The sequence below is a fragment of the Colletotrichum karsti genome (assembly GCF_011947395.1).
Source record: "Colletotrichum karsti strain CkLH20 chromosome Unknown Scaffold19, whole genome shotgun sequence".
In the NCBI taxonomy this organism is placed as follows: Eukaryota; Fungi; Ascomycota; class Sordariomycetes; order Glomerellales; family Glomerellaceae; genus Colletotrichum; species Colletotrichum karsti.
The window spans coordinates 280,691-304,904 of record NW_024065919.1 but is presented as its reverse complement, the minus strand read 5'-3'; the positions used below and the strand labels follow the sequence as shown (position 1 = coordinate 304,904).

The 24,214-nt window shown below is 54.3% G+C and overlaps 5 protein-coding genes across 5 annotated transcripts; 2 read left to right on the top strand and 3 right to left on the bottom strand.

Moving 5' to 3' along the window:
* Positions 1-3,215: 3,215 nt before the first annotated feature.
* Positions 3,216-4,257, bottom strand: CkaCkLH20_06440 (cell differentiation family protein; the record flags this gene model as incomplete). Its single annotated transcript, XM_038889157.1, has 3 exons — positions 3,216-3,616; positions 3,673-3,828; positions 3,888-4,257. 3 exons carry the CDS (start codon positions 4,255-4,257, stop codon positions 3,216-3,218), a joined length of 927 nt encoding a protein of 308 aa, XP_038745455.1.
* A 1,190-nt stretch (positions 4,258-5,447) lies between these two features.
* Positions 5,448-8,446, bottom strand: CkaCkLH20_06439 (serine threonine protein kinase; the record flags this gene model as incomplete). Its single annotated transcript, XM_038889156.1, has 3 exons — positions 5,448-7,405; positions 7,459-8,089; positions 8,222-8,446. 3 exons carry the CDS (start codon positions 8,444-8,446, stop codon positions 5,448-5,450), a joined length of 2,814 nt encoding a protein of 937 aa, XP_038745454.1.
* A 2,610-nt stretch (positions 8,447-11,056) lies between these two features.
* Positions 11,057-18,497, top strand: CkaCkLH20_06438 (uncharacterized protein; the record flags this gene model as incomplete). Its single annotated transcript, XM_038889155.1, has 9 exons — positions 11,057-11,337; positions 11,394-13,225; positions 14,126-14,860; positions 14,914-14,950; positions 15,010-15,145; positions 15,201-15,547; positions 15,614-15,881; positions 17,302-18,052; positions 18,109-18,497. The coding sequence occupies 9 exons, from the start codon at positions 11,057-11,059 to the stop codon at positions 18,495-18,497; spliced, it is 4,776 nt and encodes a 1,591-aa protein (XP_038745453.1).
* Positions 18,498-18,853: 356 nt separating this feature from the next.
* Positions 18,854-19,904, bottom strand: CkaCkLH20_06437 (WD domain-containing protein; the record flags this gene model as incomplete). Its single annotated transcript, XM_038889154.1, has 3 exons — positions 18,854-19,601; positions 19,660-19,775; positions 19,866-19,904. 3 exons carry the CDS (start codon positions 19,902-19,904, stop codon positions 18,854-18,856), a joined length of 903 nt encoding a protein of 300 aa, XP_038745452.1.
* Positions 19,905-20,980: 1,076 nt separating this feature from the next.
* Positions 20,981-22,139, top strand: CkaCkLH20_06436 (uncharacterized protein; the record flags this gene model as incomplete). The annotated part of the gene is made up of 2 exons (XM_038889153.1): positions 20,981-21,046; positions 21,099-22,139. 2 exons carry the CDS (start codon positions 20,981-20,983, stop codon positions 22,137-22,139), a joined length of 1,107 nt encoding a protein of 368 aa, XP_038745451.1.
* Positions 22,140-24,214: the final 2,075 nt, after the last annotated feature.

Here is a 24,214-nt window from a genome sequence, read left to right as displayed (position 1 = left end):
CGAAGATCAACTGGAGAGAAGGTCAAGAGAACAGCCGAGTTGTGAAATTCGTACGGTCGAGCTACGCTCTCCAAGGGCAATGAGATGCCTACCAGAGCTCAATAATTTGACGGGTCATGTGAACTCGTATCAATTTCCAAAGGCCTTTCAGCTCGCTATCGAATGATCAAAATGCCATGCGGACAGCCTGCCATGATCCCGTCCAACTCAAAACTGAGAGTTATAGCCATACATTTGACTAAGCCAGACTTCAAAGTGAAAGGAAGCGCACACAGTCCAGCATTTAGTTCACTATGTGACATGCATCTCAACACGTAATCCAGCCTCGATGACGATGAGCTCAGGGGTTCTAACACCAAAATTTGTAGCGACAATGATGGAGATTACAGAGCCGTAACAGTGATATAAGCTCGATGCCACATACCGTCCCATGCTTCGGATTTAGGTAAGGGAATACCTGAGGTCTGCAAGCTGCGTCCCCAGTGTACAATGCCATTTGCTGCTTAGATCGGGCAAGGCTGAAGATGGCTGGTATGTCGTGATTGAACTCAATCCTCACAATTAACATCCGGCGAAGAATATCGCAGAGAAAGCACTACATATGCATTTTACTTTGATGTATATAAGAAATGCTTCAAATTCGGGGTCACTTAAACTTGGAGCCGTCTCGCAAAACAAATATCTATAAGAGACGAAACGTACTGGCTGCTTTGGCTTTGTTGGCCAGCTGCTATAAGCTGCTTTGGCTTAACCTTCGTGTCTTGAAATTTTCTACTCCAGTACGATGTCTGCATAATTACCCGTACGAGTGCTTAAGGGCATCAAATGAATGAGCCAATAGATTCTGTATGCTCATACCCTGTAGACAATGGCCACACAATGATCGAGGATGTTATCCTTCGACTCCGGTGATCTGCTATATTTCATCTTCAGGATAGTACGAGTTGTGATAGTCTTTCTCTCAGCAGCCGTCAGTGTATACGGGCTGAAATCAGTCGTCTGGCATTACCTACACTTGGCCTTATTATCACCAGCCATCTGCATCTGGCAGGCGCGTGTGAAGCTCATGTCTGTGATGGCAATGAGAAAAGCCCGGTTGAGTTTAGCATGCGCGGCAAGAAGTTCTCAGTCTCAAGTCTCGCCAGACACCAAAGCTCCATTCAGATCCAGCATACTAGTTGTCGTGCCAGAACATAAGACGTGTCAAGGCAGCGGGACACGGGATCTCATGATTATATAAAGATTCGTGTTGACTCGAAACATGGAACTCCGAACCAGATATGAACTGAACTGAGCACTCGAACAGGAGAATTAGTCCCATGCGTCTAGATAATGCACCCATTTATGCACCTACAGCCCAATACGGTTGAGTCTGATGTGTGTTCGAGTGACGATGGGATTATACTGGGCTTGCGCATCGACATAAGACTGGTCTCTCTTGCTATGTCTTAAGTAGTAACGACAGCAATTTATCATCCTTGCCGAGGCACCGCAAACCAGCTGGCTACCCGACGGCATAGAAAAGTTGCAAAGTAGCAACGCAGTCAGTGCTTGTGGTCTTTTCCAGATATTCAAGGACTAACCCGTTCTGTCCATCCCAGCGATGTTCCCTGACACGGGCTCCTATGTTGGAACAAGGGATGAGATTCCAGGCGACGAAGAAAATAGAACACAACCGGGAAGAGTGCCATATTTGGTTCCTGCTCGTGTCCATATAGTCACGAAAAGCATTTGACAAGTACTACAAGAAACGGAAACCGTTGAAGCTCACCAGGTCGTACCCTCGATCGAAAAAAGGATCGAAAAAAAGACAATACCATCAACAACAGATGTAGTCTAGCGTGCGTGTGGAAGATGGAAGGCTGGAACAAGAGGCGTTTGCTATGATCACGTTGACAGCCACAATGCTGTCCCAAGCCTCAGGCACAAGAGCTCCAGAGAGCCCTAGGCCAGTTATGTGTATGACATCGAATGCCGACAGTATCGCCCGAAGAAAGTATCGCTTTGGGGCACCAAGGGGAAGGGCTCCTGGTTGTGACTGCTCGACTAGTTCATATGGAGGAAGTTCGAGCGAGTTAACATCTCGTACGGTGGCCACGACAATGGGTTCGTTCCTAATCCTCAAGCACGCAAGTCCGGAAATTCGGTTCATGCCCGTTTATACTCGTTGTGATGACGAGAAATTTGGTCGCCAGGCTATTTCGACCATCTATCCTACCATACGTTCAGCTACTCATGAGGCTCGGAGGTTTAGATAACTTCAGAAAGAACAACGGAAAACCACTGTTACGATAATAGCACTTGTATCTATTGATGGTGGAGCTTCCTAGCTGGCATATCTTCGCACTCCGCTGCCTTCCCAGCCATGACCTAGTAGGGTAGCCCGAGTGCGCAGCAGCTGCCAACGTCAACATCACAGGAGGCCACGAAGTCCTCTCAATAACCAGAAGTTTAAGAAATAGGCACTTGGGCCTGGGCCCTGCTATAGATACAGGAAAGTAGATAAGGGGATAGCATGAGTCTCTTGTCCATGCCACCGGTTGCCGCCTAAAGACAATTCAAACAAGCCCTCCCGGCAAAGCCGCTCCCACCGTGCTCTGCCGATCAAGGAAACGCCAGCACCAGGAGACCCATTGTCCAGTCGTAGAGCCCAAGGTGCCATCCTCTGGCGCCATCCCAAGGCCCGCCTGCACCCATCCGTGTAATCAAATGACATGATCCCCCCAGTCGCCAGCTCCAAACGAAAACCCTTGCTTTTACCCGTCCCTTCAATGCTACAGATGATAAAAGAAAGAAAGACCGCGTATCGAAGATGCACTCCAGATCAAGCTGATATGCCCAAACGCAGGGCGAAGGAAGCGGGTATCAATACGTCCACGACGCTTTGCGTTTTCCGATGAAATCACTGACCTCCCTGTCGCCGACTTATGCATGAATTCTATGTTGGCCCGAAAACGTTACAGTATTGCTTGGTGTTGTGCTTGGTTTCAGAGGCCGAGCTGGCCTCCTTGCCCCGGTTCAACGACGTTGTCTGAGAGGTTGATCAGGAGTTGCGCAAGGCACCTCTTAGTGGCTGCATCATCCCGGAGAACGGAAGAGAAAGTCGCATCCCGGAGTGGCTCGGGAAGACACTGACGGAGAGCCTCACGTGCCCGGGCATTGTCGCTCAGTCTTGCCATCGCCCACTGATCAGCCACAGGTCCAATAGCGGTCAGTCACGATGGAGTTGGGGGTACTAACCGAAGGAAACATCGCACAACGTGTTTAAGAAGCCGAGCGGTTTGCTGTTCCACGAGCTGAGCGACCATGTTGCTCAAAACAGTTCCGACCGCATAAAATCGTTCGTATGTGGCGCATATGTAGTTCAGGCCGTTGTCGTCGAGCAATATCTTCTGCACAATGAAAATGGCCACAGTTTTGCTAAGCTCCGAACCTGTCTCCATGATGCGCAGGCAGAGCGGGATGATCTCAGTGGTCAGGAGGAAGTTGATGACCTCTGAGGAGTCGTTCTTCACAAGAGCGCCGATAACGCCCAAGGAAGTCAGTCGTAGGTATTCAAATGGCCTCGATTTCGATGTCGTATTAAGGAACGGGTAGAGGAACAAGGGAATATGGGCTAGAGCGATGTGAGCAGGCGGACCAGGGCGCTGGAGTACACTAGGAGTACCATACCGTTTAGGAACAACGTGCGCGTGTCGTTGTGAGAGGCAACACACTGGAGGAGCGCCAGCGCATTGCATACGCGGTTGGAAGCCGCGGCTGTGAGTTGCGAGGGGTTCAGCAGAGTGTAGACAGAGATGATCTCCTGCAATAGCGAGGTCATGACTCCTGTTCCCATTGTTAGATCTTCTCGCGATCAAAATGATAGACTGGAGGTGGGCACTGACCAAATGAGTGCCAGAGAATCAGGGCTAGCTCTGGAACCTGCTCCCGCTTCTTGCTCAGCTCCAGCAGGGCAGTCTCGCGAGTGCTCTCGTTCAACAAGTCGGCAATATAGGACATGGTCCTCCGGTTGTCCTCAGATATGTTGTCGTGGCCACCATCTTGGGCATGGGCGTTGCCAAGGGAAGGAACAGCCGAGTGGGCGCCGGCGAGTCTGTTGTAATGTTGCTGCTGCTGCTGCTGAACAGCGGAGGCGGCAGCAGCTGCAGCTTGCTGGGCATGATGGTGCTGATTTGACTGCTGGTGCATCCACGCCGCCGAGTCGGCTTGGGGGTTGAATTGGTGGTGGCCGTACACGTGGGGAGCCGGCATCATCTTCGAAGGCCCTTGATCGGTTCGCTCTCTAGGGTAAACTGTCTTGGTGAATAATCCGGTATCTTTGGCGGAGAACGATGTAGCAGACAAAGTCTATTTGATCTTGGGTTTTGAACTTCGCGCTTGGATCGGGTTTCTCCTGTTGTGTTGGCAAATTGATTGTTGACAGCTGGTCGGGCTTCAAGGACGATATGTCGATGTGCGACAATCGGGATGCAATGGCCAATTCTCGTGGGGTGGATAGGCGTGGGGTTGAGCGCGCGCGCTGAACGGAACTCGAGCGGAAAGATGACAGGAAGAAGGTGTATTTGCGACGGAGGCGACTGCTTTTCGGCGGTGGTGTTTTTGAAGATGATCGTGGTAATTGCGCAAATTCGAGCTGGCTGTTGTTCGGTGCTTGGATGGGCGAGGGCGAGGAGGTGGGAAAGTGTCGTGGTGGTCTAGTTGGACAAGAGACAAGGCTAGACGTCTTAGGTAAGGAACCTCAGGCAAGGTGGTGGTGGGTGGTGCAGGGCCCAATGCTTTGAGGTCCCAGCAAGTCGCTCCTACAACGGCTGAGCACGAGGTAAGTGCCGCATCGGGACCTCGCCTTACCTCTACTGGACGGTTATGTAAGGAACCTAAAAAAGGGTACATCCCGGGCCTACTAAATCACCGTCCGCAATCCTCGTCGGGTCGTACCTTAGGCGGGGACCTGGAAGCTATCTCTCTCCACGTCGGGTCGTTTTAGAGTCGACCACGTCCGGTCCGGTTTGCTGTGCCGCCGCATCTTCTGATGTTGGGCTTCAAATACCCCTCATCAAATCAATTACATGATAGTTACACATAATATTCCGAGTTTTTAATTCCTCATTATTACATAGAATGTTATCAACAGCACCGCCATGATTTGCATTGACGCGCCTATTCAAACAATGCCCGTCCTTTTGCTAGCTACGGTACTTCAAGATAGAAGCTTCTCTAGAGCCCTAGGTAGCCCGATGTTCTTCACACAGGCCAAGTCCGGAAAGAGAAAATGGTAAGAAATTTGGGGATGGAAATAATGGGCGGTAAACGAGATCGTCCACCAACGTTCCTTTGCTTGTGTCAACCTGCCCCAAGCCCCCTCTGCATCATTAACTCGCTGAAGCCATTCTCAGCTGTGACGTGCATCCTCCTTTTGTACAGATATAAACCCGCCCCGCCCCGTCTTACAGGCGAAGCTCCCTCAATACCTGGTCTGCCATGTTCTTGTATTGCCATGTGTTACCCACCATGCGCTTGAACTGAATTCCGTGGAGAGAAAGCAACGGGACCTTGACGATGAAGATCTCGAACTCCAGTACCATGCTTCCCCCAAGATCGCTCTGAACGTGCGTGCTGGTTTCGCCCGGCACTCTCCTCGAAGAACCCCCAGCTTCTCGGGAATCGCTGTCGACCGACACATCCGAATTTGAGTAACTGTCGGCTCCGTTCCTTCCACTTCCACGTGGGGTCGTTGGTCCTCGGTCTGTGCTGGGTAGATCATCTCGCTCCCGGTCTCCACCCCTCACGCCACCGAAGCTGAATCGCCTTCTGTGGCCGGGTGGCGCTTGGCCAGGGCTGCCCGGGGGGTCTTGAACCTTCTTCAGATCTATGCTCGGCGTGTGCTTGCAGGCAAAGCCACCCTTAACCTCGGTGTAGTCCACAGCGAGACCTTTCAAAACACGCTTGATCTCGGCCCGGATTTCGGTCACATTCTTAGTCGATGTCGTCGACACGCTGAACAAGCCCTTCAGGAATACCGGTTTGGCCAGATCAGTGCTGTCCAACCTGTCCGTTGAGACCCCGCTCTGGTCGCCCTGCTCTTGGTCCGTTTCTTCGGGGACGTTCGCTTCTCGTGCTTCTTCCCGCCGGAGCCTGCGCTGCTGAATGCTTTCTCGTCTAGCGTGACCCAGAGACTTGGCTCGCATGGAAACTGACCGTGACTGCTGACTCTCCCGTGGTACGGGCGGAGGCCTATCGGGGATTGTTGTAGATTGATCGGAGCCGCTCGTTGGAGGCGGGTCCTTTGCCGTTCGGTCTGGCTCACGGCGACGCATGTCTGCCGAATTCACACTCGTTGACCGACCCAAACCCTTGCGACGCGTCGACGGGCCTCCAGCGGACAGGGGCGGGCTGAGGAGGTCGCTGTGCTGTGGTTGACTGCTACCGGATCGCAACGGTAGAGGCGCAGGTTCTTCACGCTCCCGCCGACCTCTTCGAATGCTGAAACTCTTTCTGGGTACGGTAGCGGGTGCTGACTCGGCGCCCGCGGCTCCGGATGGGGAATGGACCTGTACAACAGGTGGGTGAGATCTGTCCTTGTCAAGTCTTTCCGGCTCCCTGCGCCTTCGTGTGCTGAAGCGTCGAAGAATCCCCGCTGCGGTGCTCTCCTTCTTTGGCATGGGCTCTGGAGGCGGCTCCGGTATCGCCGGCGAAAGTGGTCCATTGGGCGAAAGATGCGAAGCCTTGACGGATTCTGGTGCCTCGTCTTCGCCGTGGGTTCTTGCCCGAGGGCGGGAGCGCCCACCAGTGGCTCTTTCGCCCGGCATTTCATAGGCCGAGCTGTTGGTGTGAGCCTCCTGAGGTGGCTGGATTTCTGGGACGGCCGGCTTGTCCTTGGGCGCGCTTGGTGGCCTTGCGGCTCCGGGGTTCTTCTCCAGGCGGTCACGATCTTGCTTCTCCCGCACCAGGTAGTAAATCGAAACCAGGGGGCTGAAAGCGTTCAGTGGATCGTTACCAAGCTGAAGGGCCTCAGAGCTTGGGGCTGTCAGTGTGTCACGACTGTTGCCCGAGTTTCTTCTCTTGTAAAAGTCGAAACCAAAACCACGTTTCTTTTCGACGTCTTTGGAAGGCTGGGGGACGTCTTTTTCGCGCTGATAGAGTCGCACAGCACGCTGATACTCCTCAGATTCGATGATCTTGGTTAATTGAGCCTGGATGGAGTCTGGAGATCCAAAATTGAAGCCAGTCATGGACTGCACCACGTCAGAGTCTAGCGGAAGCGTCAGGGGCTCCCGAGGGGGCAGGTGGTTGTCTGGTGGTCCATTATATCCTTTGGTCATCCAAGGATGAGCCATGACTTCCAGCATTGTAGCTCGCTGCTTGGGATCGGTCACAAGCATGCGAGACAGCAGATGCTTGCATTCTGTCGCAAGTTAGCGCAAGCCATGGCAGACGAACAGAAAGTCTGCAACTTACCGCTTGAGAGCCAGTTTGGGTAATCGACCAAGCCCTTCTTGATTTTGGCATGTAGCGCGGGCATGCTTTGGTCATCGAAGGGCACCTTGCCACACACTAGAACGTAGAGGACGATGCCGAAACTCCATACGTCAACTTCAGGTCCCGTGTACGCTCTTGCTTGGAGCAACTCTGGAGCAGCAAAGTAGAGACTGCCGCAGAATGTCTTGAGATGGCCGCGGGGGGCGAAGAGGTTGCTTAGACCAAAATCGATAATTTTGATGTCGCCAGTCTTGCTGATGAGGATGTTCTCGATTTTGAGATCGCGGTGAACAATGCTGTTGCGGTGGCAGTAGTCGAGAGCGCTGGCGATCTGACGGCTGAACTTGCGGGCTTGCTTCTCCTTCAACTTGCCATGAGAAATGATGTAATCGAGCATCTGGCCGCCATTGACATATTCGCAGAGCATGTACCAGTGATAGTTGGTACGGACTACGTCTCGCATGCCGCAAATGTGTGGGTGGCTGAGGAGAGTGACGATGGCTGCTTCGCGAGCCGTCCTGATTTCCTTGGACTGGTCTGCCCTCTCCTTGTCGGCTCGGCTCTGGTGCCCATCTTCGGTAGAACCACGAGGAATGATTTTGCAGGCAACCTAGCAATTGCGGTAAACAATTAGCGATGATGACATCTTTGAAATGTGATGTTTGGAAGGATGGGGAAAAGGGAGGATGTTTTGAGGTTGTCGCGGAAGCGGAAGAGGCAACCAGAATATAAAATAACGAACCTGCTCGCCGGTGTCCTCCTTGCGGGCCAGCTTCACCTTGCCCATGCTGCCAGCGCCGACCGTCTTGCCCAGAATCCATTTTCCGGAGGGCGTAGGGATGGTTGTGCGCGACTTGCTGTGCTTGGAAGCGGAGGCCGAGGCTGTGGTCGGGCTCCGGGGGTCGGCGGCGCCAGGAGCGACGGGAGCAGGCCCGGCATTGTTTGCGACTGCAGTGTTGGCAGGCATTTCGATCGAAGAATTCGGACGATGATTAGATCTCGTGCTGCGGTGTCGCTGAGGACGCGAGGCGTCGGCGCGGTTGGCGGAAGGCGGATGGTCTTTGGAGGGGGATCGCTTGGAGTACGAGACTACGTTTGATGTTTCATAATCATGTTGGGGTAGAATATCCTGGACAGGGCGAGGAGGGGTAGCGGCAGCGGCAGAGGCAGAGGCGGAGGATGACTGTCGCGAGTGAGAGCGATGATGTTGTTGGTAGTTTTGTTGGCTGCTGCGGCTGTTGTGGTGACGGTGGTGCGAGTGGTTGGAGGTGGAGGAGGCACGCTGTGGAGGAGGACCTGAGGCGGAGACAGGAGGCCGGGTTCTGGTTGAGAGGGCGCGAGCAGGGGCGGTTTGAGCATGTGCTGGGGGATCAGAGCTTGCCGGGATTGCTGTTGTCATTGCAGAAAAAGAGGAGGAGGAGGAGCAGGAGGAGTAAGAGGGGGATGCGACACACAGCGACGAGGGTTCGCTGGAAGCTGGCGGCGCAGTCGGAGGGGACGGCGACAAGGGAAAGGCAAAGCCAAAGCCAAAGGCGACAGAAACGATACGAGACGAGACGGGACGAGACGATGAGGGCGAGAAGGGACGGAAACCATGGGCGAAGTCTGCACTCGAGAGCACTACCAGCAGTCGACAGGCCAAAAAAAAAAGTGACGGGTGACGACGGACGGGGAAGAGGGAGCGAGGGTGAAAGTGAAAGTGGGAATTTGTCGGGGATGAGGGACCGAAGCAGAGGAGCAAGATAGGAGGGCGGTCAAGGAACCCAATGACTTAAACACTGAAGTCAGGTCTCTTCTGCTCGAGCGAAGGGGTCTACAGCGGAGTGGTGCAGCGTGCAGTGTAAGGTACCTAGGTAGCGTACGCGGGGGGAAATGACGGTACCTGACCACCTCACCTACCTAAATAAATGGCACGAACCGGACGTTCAACTTGCTGCTCTAGTGCGCTGTCACTGTTGCTCTCAAACACCCGCGGTCTCCCGATCCTTCTTATCGGTGTATTTGGTCCAGTCCATCGTCCAAGAGCTGGCAAATGCAATTGACCATCACTCGGACTCGACGTCAACGGAGCCCGTACTCGGTGAAATGAGATGCAGCATCCGGTTATTTCGGTCCCCTCTGTGGATGGATGGGGCTACAAGTCACAACTCACTGCCAGCCCACCAGATGGAGGTCCAGATCCTGGACGGAGGCAGATGTAGAGGATTAGAAAGAGGAATAGCGAGAGCGGTCGGGCAACACTGGGCATCTACGGATAGGTGCCGTAACCTCTTCGAAGGTGCTGGTGAACGGTTCAATTTCCAAGCTGGGTAGAGACATCTGGAATCTCAAGCAAGATGACGAGACCTGCCCTGCCTATAGACACGAGCGCAAGCATCAATTGGACGGGAGAAATCAGGGAAGCAACCGCTCCACTCACTCGCCCAAGACGGGACAGGGACAGACTGAGTTGGCATTGCTGAGTTGCCATTGCATGCCGTCAGGGACTGACCACAACGGGCGGTCAACCGTCAAACATCAAATTTACCCTACGGACACTTTTGATAACATCACGAGGTTTCCAGACCCATTCAACCAGGGGTCGTCGTCGACGGCATTGTTGATTTTAATGTTTTATGGGGTGTGGTGATCAGGATTCGAGGGAGGGGGACGAAGATGGAGATGAGAGATGGGCCTCAGTCAAGGCCGTTGGAATCCAATTCCTGATTGGCTACAGTTTTGCCTTGCCATCTATCACGTATTGCTGGCCACCACCACGAGATGCAGTACTTGCAGATGCACAGATAGATAGACCGCCGTCTCTCCCAGCATCGTCATTGGGGACTTGCTGAAGAGGTGACACCCGTCCCGGGCTTGTCGATGTCAGTGTCATCGTCAGTGCCCTTCCGTGTCATTGTCAGTGGCCTTCCGGTATCCAAAAAGTCTCAACGGACTCTTCGCGGTGTATCCGTACCGAGGTCCTGTGCCTTCACATCTTGCCTGCAACTTTTACCCCAACACAACTCAACTCGGGCCCAGATTCATTCGGGCCATCTCCACCAAGCCGTTGTCGCGTGGAGTTTGGCCGCCTTTGGGAAATTGCAAACTTCGTGCTGCCGACTTAAGGGGGCGCGAGTAAGTCGCCTCGACCTCCCTGCGCGTGGCCTACCTAAGTAAGGTATCGGGCTGGACTTTTCCCCAGTTGCCCAGACACGCCGCAAGGCATTGCAGGAGACACGCTAACGGTTCAACGCCAGGAACAGCGCCCAAAGTACTTAATAGTTTTCACCTGGTGGCTTCAACGATTCCTGCATCGAATTCGGCACCAATGGAAGAAAAGGAGCACCGGGCCTGCTAAGTTAAGGTAAAATCGTTCCGTCCCGTCTCCACCCAAGTAGAGTCCCGGTCCCGGCGGGTCCCAGTCCGTGAGCCGGGTGCAATTGAACTCGGATCTTCAATTAATCCGGAGACACTCTCACCTCACCTGGGCACGCCCCAGGCGCCCGGGCCTATCCAGGACTATCTTATCGATAAGAGCTTTACCGTCGCTTTGTCTTAGCTAAGCCACGCAGCCGACCTTGAACCACTACGTACAGGGCTGAAGAAGATCCCGCTGCTCGATTCCGTCGCCCGCAGCCTCGCCGTCAAATTCATTCATGTCGCCGACCTGATGGCGCACACCAAAAGGTCGCGCGCGGCGTACGAGGCCGACCTGCACGATGCGGCCGCCATCCACGTCACTTTTGGCACTCCGTTGCCCCCCTTAGACTCCCATGTCCGCGACGACGGGTCGTATGTTCCACTCCACAAACAGGAGGTAAGAGACGACCGCGGGAGGAGACGCCTTCATGGCGCCTTTACTGGAGGTTGGAGCGCAGGGTGAGTTCTCCCGTCTCACTACGTCCAGCGAAATTGACTCTAACAATCATCATCAGCTACTTCAACACTGTCGGATCAAAGGATGGATGGACGCCCTCGACATTCGTGTCCAGCCGTACGAGTCGCCGAAAAGATGATCCTAAAGTAGCTTCGCAACGACCAGAAGACTATATGGACGACGAGGATCTTGCAGATGCGGCCGCTGCTCAGGACATTCGAACTACGGATCCTTTTGCTGCCCTGGGAGCTTCAGAGCCTGGCCAGCGTCACGGTTTCGGCCTAGCTGGACTGATGCGCAACCAAGGCGACACTATGGGCCTGAAACTTTTGCGGAAAATGGGCTGGAAAGACGGTCAGGGTATCGGCCCAAAAATACGGCGAAAAGCCCGCCTGGACATGCCTGGCGCTTCTCATACGCCGGCGGAGGAAACCCATCTTTTCGCCCCGGACGACGTTGATATGATTGCCTTCTCTCGGAAGGCTGACCGAAAGGGATTGGGCTTTGACGGCGAAACTCGCCTTTCACGAATGTCTGGCTCCAAGGGCGCAAGGGATCCTTCTGCCGCCTACGCATATCGCGACGATGAAGCCCAGACTGGCGAAGCTGATGAAGGAGAAGACGAAGACTCCACAACTGGACCAAAACTATCATTTGGGTCGTCAGGTAAAAAGAAGAGCAAGCAAGCACAACGCGGAGGCTTCGGGGTCGGTGTCCTGAACGACACGGGCTCTGACGAAGAGGACCCGTATGAAATGGGACCCCGAATATCATACAATCGAGTTCTTGGCGGAGATAAGGCAAAGAGGAAAAAGAAGACGGCAAACGCCAGTGTATCTGCAAACCCAACTTTGAGGTCCAAGCCCGTCTTCATCTCGAAGCCAGCCTCCGTCGCCAAGGCTCGCGACAAGGGAAGGTGTCTAGATGGAAGGCCACCTTTGAACAGCTTCACCCTCAGCCGAGTATCAGGCGAAATGACGGATCACATGGCTGAGCTATACACGCCCCCCGCCATTCCTCTCGGCTGGATATCGGCGAGGCTCAGGCCATCCACAACAACGGCGACGTACGTCTCAACGGCAGATGCTGCCAAAGCCGCTCAGCTCGATCCTAAGTCTCGGGCAGCGATACTTGGAGAAGCATCTCTACCGGGCAAGTCGGTCTTTGATTACATGTCAACTTCTTCCAGAGACCGTCTAGCTGCGGCCTCGGGCAAGTCCAACCTGCCTCCGGCGAAAGGAGAGATCCCAGCCGACTGGGCACGCCCGGCTGAACAGCTGCAAGACAGACTGAGAAATCTGCCCAGCCTGGATAAAGAAACCGCCGTCGCAGCGATGAGCCGCGGGGCCGGTGCCGGGGGTCCGTATGCGGATAACGAGGCAAAACGCAGACGTTATCGACTATATCTACAAAGCGCGGCCGGATTCGGCGGTTCTCCCGTTAAGCCATCAGACATGACAGATGATGACTACCTCAAGGAGGTCCAGGAGTTCTACGGGTGCGCACAACTTTTCAAGCCGATGACGGGGTTCATGGCTTCAAGGTTCACAACGGCCTCGACGGGATCCAAGGTCTCGACAGGGGCAGGGTCGGAAGCAGTATCTGATAATGAAGGCCGGCAGACCGTCGCGTCGACCAAGCCACGTGATCCCGCTGAAGAGGCTGCCAAGATGGGCATGTACGGGCGAATGACCAGACTGACAGAAGATTTCTACCCTACCAGGCTGCTCTGCAAACGCTTCAACGTCCGGCCGCCCGCACATGTGCAGCCAGACGAAGAGTCGGGTGTATCGACGGCAACGGCAACGGCAACGGCGACAGCGACAGCATCGATGCGGAGCCCCGTATTATCTATTCCTGCTGCCGCGAATATTATGGACGCGCAGCCAGGTTCGCGGCAAGAGACGGTGGCAGCGGGTGCTATGCCGAGTTTAGGGGAGGCTGTTAAGCCAGCATCGGACCCGGCTAGTGAGGCGACAAGGCCAAGTGACGAGGTTTTCAGGGCCATCTTCGGTGATAGTAGTGACGAAGATGAATGAAGTAAGTGTCGGCCAGTCTCATTGAGTCTCTCGCTCTGTCTGTAAGTCTGCTGCCTCGTGCTCGCCAACGTGATACTTGCATCGAAAACGACCACCTAATGCAGAATGGGAAGTAAGAATAAGCCTCTGCTGCTCCCCAGTGATCTGACTGCTTAGCTTGGCGTCTGCAGTGAACTTGGGACTTGAAGCAAACAAATAGGCATGGGTACTCTGCAACATGGACGTTATGGGCGGCTAGAGTCAGTGATGCCCAGATTCAAAATGTGATGGACAACGACAATGACAAGGGGGCCATCAGAGGGGGGCTGGAGTTTGGAGGGTTCACTGGTTTGGACTTTGGAGGGGGATCTCGCTAGACCAGAGCAAGTTAGCACAGTCTACGAAGCAGGGATAGGTCTCAAGGCACGGTGCGCTCAGGGGACCGTTCCTCCCCCCCATTCACGTCTTAACCGCCATCCTTTCCCATGTCTGCTCCGACCTCATCAAACCGACCCGACAGTACTTGCATCCCAATTTCCTGCTGTCATTTTACCAGTGACCCCTTCCTTCGACCAAGACAACGACGACTCTTGCATTGCGCGATACGGCTTTTGTCCCGCCGGTTTACGGAATAGATGCGCCCAGCCGATACCCCCTAAACGCCATTTCATGTTGCAGAGCGACAAACTAGTAGACCATTGATTACCTACCCCCTACACCGTCCTACCACCTCGTCAATTCAACAATCCACCTATCGCCAGCCTCGTTCTAGCCCAGGTCCGCCCGACAACGACAACAAGAACGACATTATCCGAGGCACCGTTGCTGTACACTGTTCGAGAGCAGTTCGCGACTGCAAGCATCGCCTCGCGACGATCCGAGAATCGAATCAATCCCGAAACCGCCACCACGTTGCCAGATTTGCAAGACGCCAGGAACGGGCAACCCGTGTCCGCCCGGCTTACAGTCACCACCCTCCCAGGAGAACCTAACCTCCATCTCGAAAGGAAAGACGACCAAGATCAAGATCAAGACCAAGAGCAAACCCAAGAAGCGAGAACATCTACTACCCGAGCACTCTCCCCTCCACCTCAATACCCCGCGTCCGAGGCCTCAACTTCGCGGCCACCGCCATTCTCTTCTCTCTACGGCTCCTCCGAGACTGGCCCCGTCAATCAACAACTTTGCCGCGCCAGTAACGCCGACGTTGCTACTGCCGAATCTTCTTTCGCAGCTCCAGCCTACGCGCCCACACCTTCGCTCTTTTCCAGTGACGTAGCGACTTCGAGTTCTTTCGACCAGGCTCTTGCCGAAACCAAGCGCGCGCTTCCCCAGGATACAAAGGGGGGCTCTTCCGCAAAGGACGACGACGCCGAACCACCACCAGCTTATTCGGAGGGACCCAGTCCTCTCCAATCCTTCACCTTCCTCATGGCTACCGCCGGCGGCGCCTCGAGTATTATTACTCAGGTACAACAAGGGGGTCCGCCCATCAATGCGATCGGAGGTGAGTTCCCGCCACTCCATGATGTGCAAGATTGTTGACTGATCCACGACCAGATGTTGGCGCCGACGAGACCATCGCCATGGACCTTCGGTGAGTCTAGCTTCGACTTCCGCCAACCTGGGTGACGCTACTGACAACGGTCTTCACAGAGGTACCAGGTTTGTTCTGTCCAGAGACGAACTCCTGACACTGCCTGAATTTGTTCTTCTGTCTCTGTTCCCAAACGGACTCTTTCCCGAGGGGCACATGGGAGGATTTGCTGAAGGCGATGCGGTACAGGTAGACGTATGTGCCGGTCGTGTCGCGCTCAAGAAAGCCCAGTGCTGACTTGAATCACTAGTATGACCCGGCATCTTTGCAGTACATGCTTGATTTCTTCCGCACCGTTGCGCAATCGATACCAGCCGAGACATCGCCTACCGCTTCACAAGAAGAGACTGCCTCAGCTGCCGATCCTTTGGAATCGAGAGATGATGCATCCAAACGCGCAGGCATCATTGTCTTGAGAGAGGATCTGGACTTCTATGTCATTCCCCCGCGAGCGGACATCACACAACCAGAGATGATGGAGGTTAAGCGAGCCGCGGGTAAAGCGCTGCTTCAGCAAAGCGGTATCTTCTCTGGCCTGAAGCGAAGCGACGAGCCGGGTACTACGGAGGCGCATCTTATTGAGATGTTGACGGCAGGGTGAGTCTATCCTTCGAGTGGCGTTCCGTTGTCACGCGTCGAAACGAGACTGATCGTTAGCAATAGCGGATTTAATCATGATGACAACTGGGGCCACAGGGCTGGTGAGCCAAACAAGGCCGTTGTTTGCAGTCTGGCTCTTGCGCGGTTGCGTAGTGACATTCGTGGAAACGACATGGGGAGCAATGCCGTGGGTATGGCGCAGAAGCTTCTTCTTTTCTGGCGCAAGCCCGCCAGGCGATGCTGGTGGGAAGGGGTCGAACTTGAAAACGTCGAGGGCGTTCCGGGTAAGCTCAAGGTCTGGATTAGACGCGTCTGGACGCTGGAGATGAGCGTCATTGGCCTACGTTAAGGGACGCATACGCAAGATGGCGTGTTTCATTTTGGGGCGGCAAGATAGCAGATCTGGCGTCAAGGTGTAGCGCAACTTGACTTCGCAGGCAAAATTGTTGGTTTCCTTGCGTCTACTAATTACAGAGATACATAAATTCGACGCTTATATATCAGCCTTGTCTTCAATTTGATATCCTAGCCGGTTGAGGTAACAAGACTTGGTGCAGAATTTGAAGGCTTCCTGACTTTCCCTGTGCTAACAAATCGAAGGCGCGGTCTGGGAAGGTGGACTGAAGGAATGGTTCCATGCGACGGCCCAGGATGCGTGACGTGTTCCGCTTTACAGGTCGACGGCGATGAAATAAAATCTACTTAGAACGCTTCTGTGCTCGAGGGTTGCCGCGAGAAGAAGATGTTGAACGTGTTCCGCCATGACAGCAAGCCGCATACTAGGGGGTGCTAAGCTGGACGGCTGGTCTTGGCTGTTTCGTGCTAGAAGCTCACCTCGCCAATGGGATCCGTACTCGGGCCACCATCAACGGCCTCCGAGTGCGCGAGTGAAGAAATCGCCGTCATCATATTCAATCCACGCTCGTTCCCGACTGTTCTACAAACCGTGATCTTAGGTCCACGAGTCTTCGCTTGAATTAAACAGGCAATAAAGTCGTGTTGATAAGTTGGCGGCGGCAAGCATATCCCCCCCCCCTGACTGTTGTTGTTTCTTTTCCCCTGTATTATATCGTCGATCGTTTGGAATAATCGTACTTCTCCAATTCCAAGACGACAGCCAAGCAACGCAAGGACGGGCAGGTTTTAGCATCCCGTGCTTGGCCAGACAACTCACGTCCGGGGAATGCGTAGTCCTCGCTCACCTTATCCTAGCAAGGCCTGAACCCCTCTTCGAGAAAAGCCCCGGAATCCCTCCATCGATTGTCATTGCTCTGCACTTATATGAGGCGCGGTGATTTCGTCCAACAACATCTCCACTCGAACAACATTGACGTCACCCAGCCAGCTACATCCGGCCTCCGAACACTTCAAAACACCACGCCGTGTCGCCATGGTATATCTCATATACGCGTATGCTTTCATAGCATCGCAATTACTGCCAGTGCTGGCACAAAACTGCCGCAATGAACTCAAGGCAGATTACAAGACACCAATCGCTGCTGGGGGCTGGTCGTTTCGCTTGGTGGCCAACGGGCTCACACGTCCTAGGAGTATACTTTTCGACAGTAAAGGAGCGTTGCTAGTCGTGGACTCGAGGTCAGGGATAAAGCGACTACAGCTGACGGATGACGGAGGCACTTGCTTATCTGTAGCACAACAGCAAACGTTGATCGAGTCTCCCGATGTGAGATATCTCCTGCCCGCAACATCTCATTTCACTTGGCTTCGGACATGAACTGACACACCGGAAGCTGAACCATGGAATTGCGATATCGCCTGACGGGAAGACCCTCTACGCCTCCACATCTCAAAGTGTATTCTCATGGTCATATGATGCTGAGGCCGGCACCGTGGGAGATGGCAACAAGACACTCGTCACCAACATGTCCAACACTGACCACACGACGCGCACTCTCCTCCTGTCCGCAAAGCGACCAGGAACGCTGTTGGTGTCGAGAGGCAGCGCATCCAACATCGACGATGACGCCGCAGTGCAATCAACAGGCCACTCCCAGCTCCGCGCATTCGACATCGGCAGCCTCAACGACGGTTCGCGGCCGTTTGACTTCGCGACTCAAGGCACTCTGATGGGATGGGGACTGCGGAACTCGGTCGGGGTCGCGGAGGAGCCGGTCACGGGGGGCATCTACACGGTCGAGAACTCGGCGGACCAGCTGCAGAGGGACGGGGTCGACATACACCGGGACAACCCGGCCGAAGAGCTCAACTTCCACGGCTTCCTCAACGGGTCCACGGAGAACCAGGGAGGCAACTACGGGTACCCGAACTGCTTCGCAATGTGGTCGACCGATGGCTTTCCGAACAGGGGCAGCATGAAGACGGGAGACCAGTTCACGCTCGCGCAGTCTCGGACGCTCAACGATACCACCTGCGCCTCCCAGCACGTCTCGCCCAGACTGGTATTTCAGGCGCACACGGCTCCGCTGGATATCAAGTTCACACCGAACGGCTCGGAAGCGTTCGTTACCTTCCATGGAAGCTGTGAGTAATAAATGGCAATGGTGGTAATGAGCTAGTAGGGCTGACATTACCAAAAGGGAATCGGGATGAACCCGTCGGATACAAGCTGTCCAGCATCCGCTTCTCTGACGGCGCACCCACGGATCCCGCCGACAGCCAGACCTCGACGACGGACATCTTGAGCAATGCTGACCTGAACGATTGCCCGAGTAAATGCTTCAGGCCCGTCGGGCTCGCGTGGGACAACAAGGGCAGGCTGTTCATGACGTCTGATTCTACGGGGGAAATCTACGTGCTTCAGAGATCGGATGTGTCGGTCTCAACTCCCACCGCATCAACTAGTCCGACATCTTCACCTGACGCTGCGGCAAGCCTGGTGCCACAACACTCTGCATTATTTGGGTGCTTTGCAGCTGCGGTTGTTTTCGCCTTTGGAGGTGCTGGTGTGTTCGGCCTGTTGTTCTAGTCATGTTTTGGTGCTTCTAGAGTTGGCTTGGGATTGGTAGTCTTGCAGGTAAACATGACTTGGCAACGCTCTTGTACGTGTTCTAGTGGAAGCAAGCACATGGAGAAATATGTTGTGGCACCGGGGTCGTCGGGTGATTTGAGATAGGCCTCGATCACAATTGGCAAGACACCGAAGATGTGAGAGAGCGGATTGCCGACATAGTGAGACCAGAAACTCAGCCAAGACGTAGGTATATTCGGCTCCAAAAGAAAACGACGTCGAGTACTAGGAGGTCAATCAATCGTGAGTTGACACATCTATGCCCTAAATTTTCCGTAAAACGCCTTGCTCGTGATGTCGTGCTGACACCTGAATCACTCCTCAATGCTCTTGACGCATTCCCATTCGCCCCTCAGGTTCTCCTTCCAAAGAGAAACCTTGTTGTCGCCGCCGCTCACGGCCAGAACGTTACCGCTCAACGACCAGCTTACACGCCAAACGGGGGCATCGAAGTTGAGAACCTTGCAGTTCCACTGTCCCGAGCCGGAAGAATCTGAGGTCCAAATGCGAACCGTCTTGTCCTGGGAGGCCGAGGCGATGTAAGACTTTTGCAGAACGGTGGGCGACCAGGCGACATCCCGCACCCAGTCCGTGTGGCCCTGCAGCGGCTCCTGCTCTTGCTTGTAAGACTGCGATGCCGAGTCGAAGACCCAGATCTTGAGCAGGTTGTCGCAACCACCCGTCACAAAACGCCTGACGCCCGCAGAGCCGGGGCCCGGGGAACTGCTGACGATGCTGCCTGGTGCCGTTGCTGGGGCCCAGGACACGGAGTTGACGCCCAAGCCGTGGGCGGGGAAGGTGACGTGGTCGAAGCTGTTGTCGCGGAACTCGAGGACACTGACGTTGCCGTCGGAGGAGGCGCAGGCAAGAAGACATCCCGACTCGTGTGGTGACCAGGAGACAATGTTGACAGAGGCCTTGTGCAGAGCAAAGTCAAAGATCTTTTGCCATTGGTTGTTCTGCTCTCTCCAGATGAAGACCTTCCCGTCATAGCCTGCCGAGGCCAAGATGTTTCCGTACTTGGGGTGCGCCCAGGACACGCACCAGACTGCACCATCGTGGCTACTATCTGTCAGCTCCGAGTCGAGTCTGCGGTGTACTGATGAACAAGGAGGCATACCCCTTCAGTGTCTCTACGAGTCGCTGGGACTCGCCCTCAATCTCGAATATCTTGATCGTTCGGTCGCTGGAGCATGTCGCAAGTCTACGACCGTAGTAGTCGAGGACGGCATCGTGCTGCGCAAATATCAATTGTTAGCTCGCTTGTCCATTCGTGTGCGACCTTTCCTGTGCCGTGCATTGCCATGCCATCTGAAGTGCCTGCACAGCTCGTCTGGGCTGTCGCGAACACGAACAGATGGCCATACTTTCTGCGGCTGCGTGGCAGAGCGCAATGAGAAGGGTACTATTTGTGTGCACTCACAATCATGTCATCATGACCAGAGTTCGAGATAACCTGCGCGGACGCCTACAGAACATCTTGATTAGCTGGGAGCCATGACGGCGGGGAAGGGTCGCCAACCATTGCGGAGGAGATGGCCTGCAGACAGTATTTGTCGAGGGAATGGTTTGCTTTATTCGAGACCGACTTGAATATTCAAAGAATGAGGTAGGTTGCGCCGTGGTAGTGGTGGTGTAGCAGGATCGTGGATATCTTATGAGCCACCTAATCCAGGAGCTCTTTAGGTAGGTAAGGTAGGAGGCACCTAAATCCAAGCTGGCCACAATTGACGTTGAAATGAATGGTACCTGAGTACATAGGCAAGCGCGTATCTACTGGCTGGTGAGTAAGTACCGTGCCTCAGGTGGCTTCCATTGAGCAAGGGACCACATAGAGCAGGCGGTGACCGTCCGGTATCCACATCGTCCAGTAAGCCGGGTCCCGTCAGGTCCAATCTGGATGTGACGGGACTCCCTCCAGTCCGCTTTATTGATCAGCCGCTCCGAAGAAACTCCCGCCGACGGTCCACGGCACACGTGACGTGCCCCGCCACCTCGCGAGTCGGATCACACTCGACAGGCGAAGAACAGTACGTACCGCCTTGTGCCGAGGTAGGCCGATTCTGTACAACGGTCGTCATTCACAAGGACGTTGTCTCCTGCCCGCAGGACTTCCAAATGTTTCGCGATGCCTTTTCTACCAAAGACCAACTTCCTACATATCTCCGCGACTTTACGCGGGGCACTTTCCGGTATTACAGTCGGCTTTTAACTATCGTTCATTCATTGTAGACTGCTTTTGCACCTCCACTTCCGCGGGACTCGCCTTACATATCAGCGACATCTTGTCTTGCTTAAGACCATACACAAGGTCCAAGTCGCATAAGGACAACCTGCGATTCGAATCTTTTCCATCACTCGGCATTCGAGCCCAGCTTTAATCGACACGATGGGCGACAGCTCTTGCAGCGGCTCGACGCCTTTCAAGAGTCTTGTCGACCATGGCGCGCAAGACCGGAGCCTGCATCAGGATCGGTTTTCCGCAGCGCACAGTTCTCATCATGTTGGTGCTTTGTCTAGATCTGCTTCTCTTTTGCGTTGTGCTAACGAAATACAAAGGGCTTTCGATCGGCCGCCCCAAACTCTTCAGCCCAGGCCCAAGATGCCTTCGGCGCCTTCATGACCTCGAACAGTTCCAGTCCGATCCCCGCTCAGAATTCGCCCATGCCGGATGGCCTAGCTTTACAGTTACCGCATCTTGCAGAACAACATGGGCGACGTTTCTCGCCGGGTCCTTTTCAATCTGCTCCTCAAATACCGACACCAGCTGCCTACATACCTCAACACCAGTCAAGTGCGCTGCCCCGGGCATCCGACTGGGCGCAGGACTTCGCGATGTTCTCCCAGGGCAACGCGAGTGCTGGGAATCATGCGCCCGCCTACTCAGGCATGCAACATCAACCGTACCGCCCAGCCGGCTTTGCACCAAACATGGCGTTTTCCACCGGACCCTCATTCTTCGGCTCCATGGGCGGGCCCGCAACAGCCAGTCAACAAGGAACGATGAATGCGGCTACTGCGCAGGCTGATTTCGACCAGGAAATGGATCGATGGATGGCAGCTCACGGAGACGGTAAAATCGAGGACGTTGACGCAATCATGGAGGAGCTTGCGCGCCAGCTGGAGCAGGAACAAGCAGGTGTTCAAGAACCACAAGATCAACAAAACGTTGAAACTTCGGCAAGCACTGCAGAGGCATCATTGGAAAATTCTTTGGCAGCCGAGCAGTCTGCGAGGCAAAACAGTCGAGAAGCGTCTCTAGCTCAGAACGTTGGCATCGTCGACGATCACGGAAGTGTGATTGATGCTCGACTTGAGCCAAATCATCTGCCTGACATGTCACGGCTTGACATCAACGAGACGCTTGAATCGACATCGGCGGAGCCTACTAGCCAAAGGCCATCGGAGATATCGGAGGCTGCGCGACAGATCCTAGACTCGGTACAACATGAGCAAGGTGACAAGTGGAAGAACTCACGATTTCTTCTGTTGATGAGAGACTTCCGGGATGGGAATAAGGACATCGTAGACAACGAAATTATGGAGACCCGAAACGAAGGAGACCGCCAAAGCGAGCAAATAACGGCAGCTGGAAATTGACTATGGGGCAACGGGCAGCCGCATACGATCCAGTTGCGTATGCTTGACGAGAAGCAGGCATCAAGGCAGAGCTCACCTCGTGAGCTGACAGACTGGGCAGAGGATGCCATCGCAAAGCAGCGTATGTTGTCTCCGCTGACGTCGCCTGCAGAGGGATATAGGCCGTCGTGGGCGTCGTGGAGGTCTGGGCGAATGCCGCCTGAATAAGGGCTAAAGGGCAGACAGTCTCTCACCAAATATTTCTTGATGGACAAAATGTCCGAGCGGTTGGCTTAGGATCTGGGTTTGGGAAGACCACAACTCGGTATTGTAGGTAGACTATAGACGTAGCGGACAGCTCCAGGATCACTTTCAGCCTGTTAGGAAGGACATGCAGCGACCGTCCGCAAATAATGAGAATCAGCAACCGGCATCAAGCAGCAGTCTTCGTATCTCAAGTTACTCGTGATGGGATGGACCGGTGTTGTGTAGCTTACGTCGAAGACTGAAAGAAGTTAATGACGAAAGATGCGGCTGAGAATATTGGAGCTTGAGCGCATTTTGAGGTATTGGTGGTTCGCAACTCCGTCCATGTGCAGGCAAGTTGGACCACACCAAGGCTCCCGGGATCCTAAATGCAGCAGATCGGATTGCGGGGAGAAGTTCGGGGAAGTGTGAGTCACCGAGGTGAAACTGGCATGGGATTTGACATGGGCCTGGACGCGGACACACGACTCGGCATGAATTGGCCTCAGTGATTGGCCATGGGTCTGCAGATCAAAGAGTTGTGTTGAAATAATTTAGTTCTCCGGCGTTTTGCGTGGCTGGCCGAGACATTCGTGTTGTGAGTAACTTAACTTGGTTACCAGACATTGCGGTGACGGTCGTGGGCAATGGGCATCACGAAGACGTGTTATTGGTTGATGGCGGCGGCCACAGCGTCTCGTCGGTGCGCGACTCGGAGAAAACAGGAGCAGGAAAATATGTATGTTGATTGAGCGTTATGCCAGCAGGCACGTAGTCAATTGCTGGGACACGTATCGCGCATACGACGAAGTGATGTTGAAGGGGAACTCGTACCCGGTCCATCCGTGAATTCACCGGCTTCCTTGGACCTTCATTTCCCTTTTGGGCTGGCCGGCGAAGCCACCAATCATGGGCCGGCCAGTTTATCGGTTTCCAATGGACAGGGCGTACGACGATGGATACGTTTCGCCGTAAGCAAGCAACGCAGCCAAGGAAGTTCCAGGTTGGTTGGTTTTTGGTTTGGATTGGTGAGCCGGGACCGCACAAACAGGCAACCAACTGAATCTGACACTGTACGGCATGTGGTGGATGTCGGACTGGTGTAAGCCGGCCGGACTCACGTCTGTTGACGCCAAGTCGGAGCAAAAGTAGTACTTCCGCCATTCAATTTGTGTATCTTGAGGAGTACTGGTTGGTAAGTTATTCAATGTATTTAGAAGAATCTCAGTGTAGATGAATGCGCACAATAAACCGTGATATAAAATGTCTTTGGGCAAGCAGGCTGTCCTGCGCGACTTTGCGACGCACTGTGACTGCGGCAGGTGCGGTGCGTGGGTGCTAGTCCGTATGCGGGCTGGCGTTAGAAAAGTGTGAGTCACACATCAGCGCGGACCAGGGATTACGCCGTCCTTCCTCTGGGCGGAGCAGGACGCCTAGCAATACATCCAATCGCCGTACACGGCAGCCATATGTTGGCCAGCTTGCGGGCCGTTTGACGGTTGGAGAATGCCTTGGTCAGCCTACAGGTACCTTTTGGCTCTGTACCGCTGCAGCCCCAGGGCTTTGCCAATCGCGCCCTTCGCCTCGCGTTTGTTCTTTTGGCCTGGAGTTGCCTGAAAGGCTACAAAAGCTAGTCCTTCGCCCGAAGCCCTCCCACAACTTCCTCTTTTTTCCCCCACCACATCACCATTAACCACAACACATCACCAGTCAACATCGCCATAGAGGCTCTTCAAGATGCGTTAAATCAACCGCCCTTCCCGGCCGTTTCTCCCTCTTCAGACAAAATTCCGTCTCAACTTCATAAAACCATTCTCCCCACTCAACTTCAACCTTCAGTTCAACCTTCC